The sequence below is a fragment of the Pygoscelis adeliae genome, unplaced genomic scaffold (genome assembly GCF_000699105.1).
Source record: "Pygoscelis adeliae isolate BGI_AS28 unplaced genomic scaffold, ASM69910v1 Scaffold21, whole genome shotgun sequence".
Lineage (NCBI taxonomy): Eukaryota > Metazoa > Chordata > Aves > Sphenisciformes > Spheniscidae > Pygoscelis > Pygoscelis adeliae.
Window position 1 is genome coordinate 5,795,752 of NW_008824243.1, and position 10,695 is coordinate 5,806,446.

The 10,695-nt window shown below is 37.6% G+C and overlaps 1 protein-coding gene across 1 annotated transcript in view; it reads left to right on the plus strand.

The window, feature by feature from the left end:
• Positions 1–10,689, plus strand: part of NFXL1 (nuclear transcription factor, X-box binding-like 1) — a 47,649-nt gene extending 36,960 nt beyond the window's left edge. Inside the window, exons 20-22 of the mRNA XM_009335223.1 lie at positions 467–553; positions 3,973–4,026; positions 9,110–10,689. Coding sequence (XP_009333498.1) covers positions 467–553; positions 3,973–4,026; positions 9,110–9,283 — 315 coding nt within the window. The 3' untranslated portion in view covers positions 9,284–10,689. The remainder of the gene's footprint in view (positions 1–466; positions 554–3,972; positions 4,027–9,109) is intronic.
• The last annotated feature ends 6 nt before the right edge of the window (positions 10,690–10,695 follow it).

The following is a 10,695-nucleotide window of genomic DNA, read 5'->3' on the forward strand; positions in this document are numbered from 1 at the left end:
GACGTACAGAACAAGTGCTTCACATTTTTCCTTCAATATTAGGGGGAGAGGAGGAAGCGTGAGTGAGAATTCCCCCCCCCATGACCAGACCTTGCCCTGTAATCTCAGCCAGTTAAGAGAATGTATATGAAATTACTGAGACTCTGAATGCTAGCTCTTTCTGCCAGAGTTCAGAAGGTTATCTTACTTTGTCTTAGGCAGACAAGTGAGAAGAGAGGAGAAATTAAACTGGACTATTTGATTCATTCTTGCTTTCAGCTTAGCTTATCAGAAAGAAGGAAGAGAGAAAAGGACAATTTAATACAGAATTACAGGTCCAAATAATGTTTAATTATTAGCTTTTTCTGTGTAACCAATGTGTTACTAAATAAGAATGTTTTATAATTATTTTCATCAAGAAATGGACATTATAACTAAAATTTTATATAGGGAAATGATTATAAAAGACTCAAATTATACTTAACAGGAAATACAGTGCAGCAAGATACAAGAAGGTCAAGTTTCACTGGAATGTGATGCATTATGCAAGGAAATGAAACGGAAAGCATCTGAGGTAATGTATCCGTTGTAGCTATAATTTATTCTCAGTGCTTCAAGAAAAGTAGGAAAAAATGAACACAGAATTATTTTTCAAGGCAATACCAGCAAAAAATACAACATAAATAGATGTGCTGTTTAATAGCAGCTACTTCTTCAGACTTGCATTTGGCTTAGTGGGAGAATTAAAGTGTTTGAAGACAGTGTTAATTAACTCAGTGAAATACTATGTTAATGTTCTGTTATTGTCCTTTTTTTAAAATTTGTTAGAACTGGTTCTTTCCTCTTCCACTGAGAACAAGTGATGACCAGTGGTGATAAAATCGTCATTGCTGATGATTAGTGCTGTAGGATTAGGGCCAGGCTACTTCACAAGGCATTGTTAGATCTGCTCTTTCCTGTGAAAGTTTTGCAGCCGTTGAATGCTCAACTTGTCCAACATGAAGAGTGTAATCCTGTCACCCTGTACCAGAAGAATGGAGAGTTTTCAGCAATTGCAGTATACTTTTTAGCCTGCTGTAAATGTGACTTCTCCTTAGTTCTGCTTTTTTACGAAGTGAAGAAATTGCGGCATGCTGTCACCCAGAGAGGCAGAATATCAACCTTGCTCTTATAAGCCTTTTATAAAAACATAAACAAAAAGAGTTGGTGCATAACTTGCTTGGTTTTTATCAGGTAAGTGTTAGGTGTAATAAATGTACAACCCAAAAGCTCAGTGGATAAAGCTGACTTTTGTCAGCTTCTGCTCAGACTTTCAGGATTGATTGGCAAGTTCTAACAAGTACCACACAGACCAAATCCTGCAAGTTTGCAAGCAGGTCAAATGCTAAGACTCTTGGGATATGCCTTTAGAAAATCCCAACCATAGCAAACAGTTCCAGTAAGAGTGTGAAGATAAGTTCATAGGACATGGAGTGCACTAAAGCAAGGTGAATTCACAAGAGACTACATGAGCTCGGACACAGCAGCTTGTCTCAGTGTGGTGCAGTGCAGTGTCGACTGCTGTGTTACTTCAGCAGATACTAGTTCCTATTTCTCACCCCTGACACTGTAATCCACAGGGAGGAATCATCTAAGGCAATGAGCAAATGACTACGAGCTTCTACTATAAGCAATGCCAGAGACATACTGTGTGGCATAACCTAGCTATGTGTACCATCCTCACAGAAGAACACGGATTTATTTGTTTTGGGTTTTTTATATGAAGTTATAAAGGTCTATTTAAATTCTTACTAGGCACCTTTTTGTAGCTTGTGTTGACTTGTAAATGACATACTAGAATCATCTCCTATTATATACACCGACAAAAGTAGTTTATTATGTCAATATATACTGTTCATTGTGTCAAGACTGGAAAAAGTCTATTAAAAGCTGCAGACATGTACAAAGATAATTTAGTTTGCGTAGTTGCAAAACAACCATCAATTTCCAAAAACAGTGTGTTAACTCTTAATAAAACTCTTCATATATAGCAGCTAGTGAGTATGCACTTCTGAGGAATTGAATGTCTTTTACTGTACGTTTTATTAAAGAAATAGTTCTGAAATGTTTTTCCATACTGTGATTATAATGGTTAAGCTTCCCTCTACCTATGTCTATTATACCTATGTATCTTATACAAATATGACCACACCAGTGTAAAAAGAAGCTCTTCTGTTGCTTTTTTCCCCACGTTTGTGGGTCACTTTTTCTTTTGCAGCTGAAGTTCTGCCATTAGATGGCAGTGAAATACCAGGAGGCTAGTTGTGCAGTTTTTTTCACACCAGACTGCGATTTCGGATATGCGTGGCTGAAAAGGTCTTTTATACACTTTTCTAAAGGGAGACTCTGCCATTGTGTCTAGATTAATGAAATTCTCAATAATGCTTTTATTTGCTACACGGTTTAGCAGTTTAAAAAATTGTCTGAAAACCTGCAAATAGGACTGTTCTATTGACCCTGTCCTCAGTGCACACTGAGCTACAGTGTGCTAAAGCATGGGCCGGTATGCTTTTTCCTCAGTCGTGAAGAGTTCTTGAATTGCAAATTGTTTGGAACAATGCGCAAGTCATATTTAGTGAATTATTGTCAAGTCATATTTAGTTGAATTATTGTCACTGTTAGTATGCAAATCATCCAGTTACTAGGATCGAGACTGTTTTTCATTTCACGTTATTAATCAGATTTTTATATCTAACTTTTCTAAAGGTAGTGATTCAGTGGCCGCAATGCTAAAGGTCCAAGAAATGTATACAAGAAGGCAAACACATACACTTCCCCAGTGTACTCTTCCTCTTACTACTATTACTGCAGTGATCTCTGACTATGGGGACTTTTAGAGATCGAGCTCGTGTCTTTCTTTCTGTTTAATGGTCTTTGTTGGATTTATCTCCTATTAGCATGCCTAACTGTTTTTCAGTCGACATAAACTTTTGGCATCTATAAACATCCTGCAGCACTGAATTTCTAGGTTTAGCCAAATGCTACGTGGGAGTAGAATACTTCCCTCTGTTATGAACCAGCCTCATGGTAATTTCATTTTATGCCTTTGCTTTTGTATTATGAAAAATATTTGGCATCTTCACACTCTTCAGGATTTTGTGCCCTGTTAGTCACATGATGAATCCTAGTTATGCATCTCTTTAGATGGAAGCCACTCCACCCTGTTGTCTTTTGTATATGTTCAGACTTTATGTTCTTTTGTTATTGCAGGACCAAAACTGAATGCAGGAGCTAAGATTCAAGTGCATCATGTGTTTACATATTGACGTTTTTTCTGTACTGTTCTTTTCTTAATAATTTCTAGCATTTAATTTGCTGTCTTGAACACTGCAAAACACTTCTATAAAATTTTCAGTTGTAACTCCCATGACTTCTTTTCATATGACTTTCTGATGGTGGAGCATTTTTAATTACATTTGGTTTGCATTACACCAAGAGCTTTAAAGCAGTTTGGTTATGCATTATCCAATATATGTCGTATTTGGTACAAATATAGAGGTTTCCTTTTGCTCTAATAGTCAGGGAATAGTTAAAGTACTTGGAATGAAATATGCGTGTGTAAATTATATAGGAATTATCTGTATGTGTAAAGTGTACTCGATTGAGGCTAAAGTTGCTGAAAACTTAGAATAACTGTCTTTAGGGATTTTCCTGGTTGTTAGTGAACAAACTATTTTTTTAGGTTTTACGTTTGTTGGTTGAGCTTGTCAAGTTGAAGTCAGACGTTCAATTTATAACCTTGTAGCATCCGTTACATGTTCCATGTTTTCCAAATGTGAGATGGTGCAGCTTTTTCTGAGAATATTTTGTAATCTGAATAAGTTAAGAGCTCACTTGATGAAGGTTTTGCTCACTTTTGCTGAGAACCATTTTATAGGAGTAACTATGACTCTATAAGAAAATGGGTGTAGCTGCTGTTTACAACAGTTGCTTATCACTTGTATGTCTGGACAGATAAAAGAGGCAGAAGCCAAAGCTGCTATTGAAGAAGAGAAACGAAGACAACAGGTATCTACCTTTCTTCTTCCCCCCCCACTTCCTCCCCCACCTTGTTCTTGTTAGTAAATAATTTAATTTACATGCAACTAAAGATGTATAGTTTGTAATGTGATATGCACATTCCTGTCAGCTGTTATCTTAGTCTAAGATGTGTGCTGTGAATGATTTACAATGGTTAAGAGCCCACATGTTTTCCCAAACAATTTTCATAATTTTATGCAAAATGATAACTAATCAGTTTAATCTTGCATTACTATAACTGTGTATAGTATAGTTTATTTTTAAAATACTAAGTACTCTTGATTCTAATGGAACATTTTATAATGCATAAACCCCACAGCATTGCTGAATACCCTCCATAGAGATTTAAATATTGGGTGAAGCTTCCCTCCTCCCTCCCATCATGAAAGAATGAGGAAGCCTAAATGAGTCTTTGTTGTTCAAGGTCTCTGAGGGGAGAAAAAATGTGTATTTACTGTAATTGCTGTTGTTGGTGAGCGTATGGTGTCAGCATTGTAATCCAAGAAGCTTCTGTGCCAGCTGCCTGGAGTCACTAATACTAATCGTATTTCAGGCCATAACCGTAAGCTTGGTTGGTGGTGATGGCTAGGTCAGGTTTGTCATCTGGAGGCTACAGCCTTAATGCACTCCTTCCAACTAGTTCATGCATATGTGCCTGAGCGTTTGGCACCAAATCATATTCTAAGTCCAATGCGTGCTTTCTGACCCTCCTTTTACTCAGTTATCACAACGGTTATGTATTAGGTTTATGCTTGTGTTTTCACCTGCATGTCACACTCTGTTTTTATTGCAGAGCACTGGCTCGCTCCCTGCTTGAAAGGGGGCGCGGGAGGCTTACTCGCAGACCAATCCTCTTGTACCATTCTCCCAATCTCATTAGGATAGACAGTTTCTCTGTGGGTCACAACTTCTGTCATGCGTACCTTGATTAATTGCCTAGAGACTTTATTAAAGCATTATATCTACCAACCGATGCTCTAGCAAGGCCTGCTTTTGTTTTTCAAAGGGGAGTGTGTCTACTCATTGTGCAGGAAAAGCATGCAGTTATGTATCTGTTGTCCAGGGGACCAGGCACTGTTTTGTGATCATCTTGTAATGTTTATTGTTACATTCATGCCTCAGCTGTCTACAATATTGATCACATATTCCCTCATACAATTCATAGACAGTTCATCTAATTCTTTTTGTTCTCTAAGTTGACCTTGCAAATGTTAGTTCTGGGACATAGGTCAGGAAGCGTAGCTTGCATACAGATGTCTGAAACATTTTGTTAGGCAGAGGTGATTTATAACTGATGGTTCTGCAAGCTGAGTACTGAAGTGTACTAATGGACATTTACACATGTAAAGAACATGCTTACCATTCTAGAGCTAGAAATTCAAAGTTGCTGCTGTTTGTATTGTACCGATTGTTTTTTCATGCATTCCAGATGGCATCCCAGTTACTAATGATTTCTGCCTCAAAATCACTTAACTTGCAGTCCCTCTAGTAAAGTCTTAGTCATGAGGCTCCTCTGAAACTGTAGCAGATTCACTCCACCAGCATAGTGTGCAACATTATTTTTGTCTTGATTCTTCAGCAATGATTGTTTCTCTCTGCAGTCACACCACTGTTGCTTTCTACTTGCACATTCGCTGAAGTCTCACAGTCACAGTCCAGCAGTACCCTTGTGCAATATATGCAACTGCTTCTGCATACGTGTTTTGTGATGGATGCAGCTTCAGGGATAGAAGACTTCACCTATATATAATCAAGCCTATTAAAAGGTTAATTAAGAGTGGCCAGTTACATAGCACAATAGCAAACAGTAGGACGACAGTAAAAAAATGGGACAAATAAAAGAAAAAAATAGGACAACAGTAACTAATAAGTAGGCTCTAGAATTGCATACAAGTACTAACCTCAGCTACTGCAGCCTTTTGTCTAAAATTGATTCCCTTCCAATTTGATCTCATAATCTGCCATCTGGCGATGCAAACTGGAGGACATCGCTATCATAGGATGTTGGGTCACATTAAGAGTATATCTTTATTGAGTATACTCCCTTCTGACGAAAGTTTGCATCTTGTACCACCTTCCTGATCTCATTAGCACACTTTTATATAGACAGTTCATCTGTTACAGCTTCTTGAGACCTGTTTTGATTAATACTTCATTAAATCCTTTATATACAAACTAGTTAGTGCTCTGGTAAGTCTGCATATTTATATTTTGGTATTTGCTATATTTGGTAGCAGCGTCTGCTAATATCATTTACAGATGGAATCACTTGTTTCTTAGTGGAAGGGAGATCGCTTGGTTAGGCTTCTTGTCATGGCCCTAGCAGCTGAACTTTCCCTCTGCTTCTAATTCAGAGGCACTGTGTGAGGCCAGGGTTTTCACAATTGCTAGAGGTGGAAAAAAGATCAGTGCTTTGATTATTTAACAGTTCAGACCAAGCGCTCTCTCTGTCCCACTGTAGTGTAGAAGATTTGGTTAAATTTTCAAGCTAACTGATAATAGTCAAGAGTTTCAATACTGAAAGTCGAGGTCTCAAACCTGAATTCTAATTTAATGAGTTCTATGGAAGATTTTGTTTCGTTTTTTCTTAGAAAGAAAAATGTTGTAACAGCTCCTTAGAAATTGCAGAAGTCAAACACTGCAGTCCCATGTCCGTCATCTCCACCCACCCCACCCCCCCCTAAAATACAAGACCTGCAATTTCAGGATATGTGCTTTTTGTCTGTATAGTCACTGTTGTTTGCTTTCATTTAGCTACAATTTCCCATAGGGCTGCTGCTCCTCCCAGTGCAGGAAGAATATAGAGAACAACACATGAAGGAGCAAAACCAGTACCTGAGCAACACTAAACTAGACATTATCTGGCATCAAATTGTTTTGAGTCTACAGTTTAAATAAATGCATTTCTTTTTACTTTTAATATGTCTGTACACAAAGAAGTTAGGTTCTTACTCTAAATAAAAAGCTTGAGCTTGTTTAGCTTGAAAAATTAAGGTAGTTTGAAGACTGGGCACAACCATTACTTTCTTTTTCAGAGACCATTGAGGTGACACTTTGGGAACAATGACAGTTATATAAAATCCGTAGGTAGCTTTTCAAGGATAGTGATGGCTTCTTTCTCGTATTCTGTGCCCACGAACCTTTTTTCATTCTGTGTTTTGTTTTTTATGATGTATTTATTTTTAGCTGGGTTTTTGTAAAGATCACTAGGAAAGCAATTCAGTACCTGTTATATAATTGTTCGAGCCCTATATTTTAATTCAGATTACTGCAATTCATGAAGCGCTCTGCTTTTAAAACTTACAGATCACAAGTATATAGAAGCCCCAAATTTTATTTAGTGTTTGTGTAAAATGAAATGCTGCCGTATTATCTATAAAACCTTAAGAGCTCTGCACTTGCCTCCAGATTTTGGATTTTGAAAAACAGTTTCATTAAAATAATTTGCTTTTCTAAAGGAGGATTAGCTAGTTGAAAGTAATCTTGTTTCAAATAGCAGGCTGTGGAACTTTGTCTGAACTTTTCTCCCATATCGTCAGAGAAGTGCCAACAGTTTCTGCCTTTATTATATACAAAGGAATAGACATCAAAACGGGTCCCTTTCTCCTGCTAACAGTGGTATCTGGCACAAGAAGGGAAGTAAGATCCGCTTTGTGAAACTCTGACAAATACTTGCTGTCAGTAGAGGAAGACCAGACATCAGGCAATCTTGAGTTCCAAAGGAAAATTATATTTGCTGGACGACTACTCTGCCCATTTCCCAAAACAGTCTTATTCTTGTTTCTTTAATGCACCTACCTTATTGTCTTAGTCCCTCTCTTCCTGGCAGCACTGCAGTAGTAGTCATGTAGATTTATTTCCTCTCATGCCCAGGCTTTGTCTCTGCTCACTGTCCACATTTCCTCTGCTTCAGCTCAATCTTGTGCCTTTTGCCCAGCCAGTCTCGGCTTGCTGCGCTCTGCCGCTCCCATCTCTCTTCTCCCTTTCAGTTCATCTAGTCTCTCTGCTCCCTAGCTCCTTGTCCCATGCTTTCTCTAGCAGCTGACAACTCTACCCAAAAATCCAGATAATCGTCGAACCTTTTGTTTTTAGTCTGTCTTGACTCTCCTTTAGAGCATCTTTTCTGATTTTCCTAGCAATTAGATGGCTCCTCATTGGAGTCTCATCCCAGTCTTACACTCTTTGTGCCAGGCTGCGTAATTCCAGTTTTATTTCAGCTTTGTACCCTAAAATGAGCTTTGTCTGTATTCTCTTGATGCCCTTTTAAAAGGATGTGGAGGGGGATGAGGAACAGGGATCAGAGGATCCTGCTGTTCATTCTAGGCATCACCCTGAAACTGCTATTCTGGGTGGAAGCTTGGCATTCTTCTTCTTTTTTTTTCCAGTTGCTTTTGCTTCATTTTTGGGCCTAAGGGCATGAGCTTTCTTTTGAAGGATGCTGTGCACCTACTACAGTCATATATGAGTGACTAAGTGTTAAGTTGTAACAATTAACATGGAATCTTTTCGGGCATGTCTAAGATTATAGCTATTAATCTAAAATTTAGCTGAGCATGCAAAATATAAAGAATTGGGGGGAAGATGAGAGATTTTTATTTATTTACATTTTTATTAATTTATTTTTAGCAGAGAGCGCATCCTTACTACGGGGGGGAGGTCTTTGAAGATTTCAGCCTATGCTCTTATATACGTTATTTTAATAGCTTAAATACTTATGAGTGCTTTTTTTTAATAGGAAAAAATATATTTTTAACGTATTTCATGGAAATAACAATCTCATTTTGGCGTAACATATTCAGCCTGAGTTAAAAATCTAATGTAAAACTTCAGTTGATTGCATTTTTGGCGATGTTTTTTATAGGAAACTAAACAATGGTTTAATACTTGGAAGCTAAGTGCTTTGTAACCACGGGATATAGTGCTACCCTCTCATCTGTAAGAGATGTATAACTTCCATTGGCTGCCAGTTATTTTTATAAAACTGTTTTGGGGAATGTTATTTAAAATCTGCACATTTCCTTTTTTAAAATTCTGACGCAAATGTCAACTACTTCTGGTTTTCTTCATCTAGGCTGAACTGGAAGCTTTTGAAAACAGATTAAAAGGGCGAAGAAAGAATAAGAGAAGAAAGGATGAAGTAGAAGTTGAACAATCATCATGGCAAAAATACAAGAACCTCATTATGCTGCCAATGTTTGGAGTTGCCGTTGTGATGGTTGCGTGGCTTATGGTCTACAATGACTGAAACAACTCAATATTTAATATACCTTAGTCGGGCTTTAGGTAGCTATTATTCCTAGAATGTTAGTCTGTGTGTAACAGAACTTAATATGCATAGATTATGTATGTATACTGTTTGCCAAGAAAAGTGCAGAGGAGGGAAGAAATGTCACCTTTTGTGTTAGTACATTCACAGCACAAAACTGAATTCAGACACTGAAAGTAGTAGTAGATTTTAGTCTACACCAAAGTGCTGATGTAATTCGTCTGACTGAGGTCCGTTAACATCTCTTCTAATAACATATTGTGTTACTTTTCCTTGTCTCCATTTCATAATATTAAAAATAGCTTAGTATGAAATGCTTTATTGAATATTTGTTTCCTGTAAAATCAATTTAGTGGTTTACTGAAGATTAGTATTCTTTTGCTAGTCTTTATGTTGTATCACACAATAATTTCTGTGCTTCATGTCAGTTTTAATTATAACAACTGATGGGGAACTTTAGATCACCTAAGCTTTGAATATTCTGGGGTCTCATGTCAGAACTTTGTTCAGAGAAGGGAAATGTGAACTGTCTTTCAAGTCAACTGTATCACAAACAATAAAATGGGCCCCCTTACAGACTGGGGGGTTTGGTTTTTGGTCGTTCGTGGCCCCCCCGGCCTTGTTTCCTCAAAATCAAACCAACTGAAAATTCATTTAGTGGACAGATGCATACGCTGAACATGGATGTGAAGTAGGTTCAGGGTACAGGGATGTGTTCTCATCACTGCCCCCATCGCCAACAGCAGAAAAGCAATTTGAAATTGAACTTAGAGCATCACTTGACTATTTGTATAGATAAATGTCACATTTGAATATTTGCATAGGTGTGCAAAAACGTAATTGAATAGCATAACAATACGGTTATATGTTGTTCTGAAGCCATCTGGATGGTGCTTGCTAATCATGTATAAACTATCTAACTAATCTTTTAAATGTTTAAATATTTTCTTACTGACAGTTTAGAATACCTTTTGGGATATCGGTGTTGGTTGATGGAACTGAAAGGTTTACACTGCTTCAAGATTATTAGAGAAGCTACATTGTCTCAGCTTAGGGACTGCAAGTTAAATTCGGGGGCAGGGGAAATCAGAAAACTGAATTTTTAAACCTGTGCTGGAAATTTTCTGCTGATACTTGAGCGTTGTGGGTAACTGGAAAGTGCTTACAAGATCCTACAAAGGTAGGAGGTACAAAGCCAAAGGGCATTAGGTTGCCCTTGTAATTCAGGCACGTAATTTCATCACAAATCCTGCAAAAAGCAGTGGGACCATTTGTGTGAATTAGTAGGGAAGACTGCAGTTTGTTTGAAAGCTCTTTCAGTTGATTTTGACCCACTTGCAAAGGGACCTAGTATTAATTTGAGCTGATACCCAATTGTAATTATGGTTCAG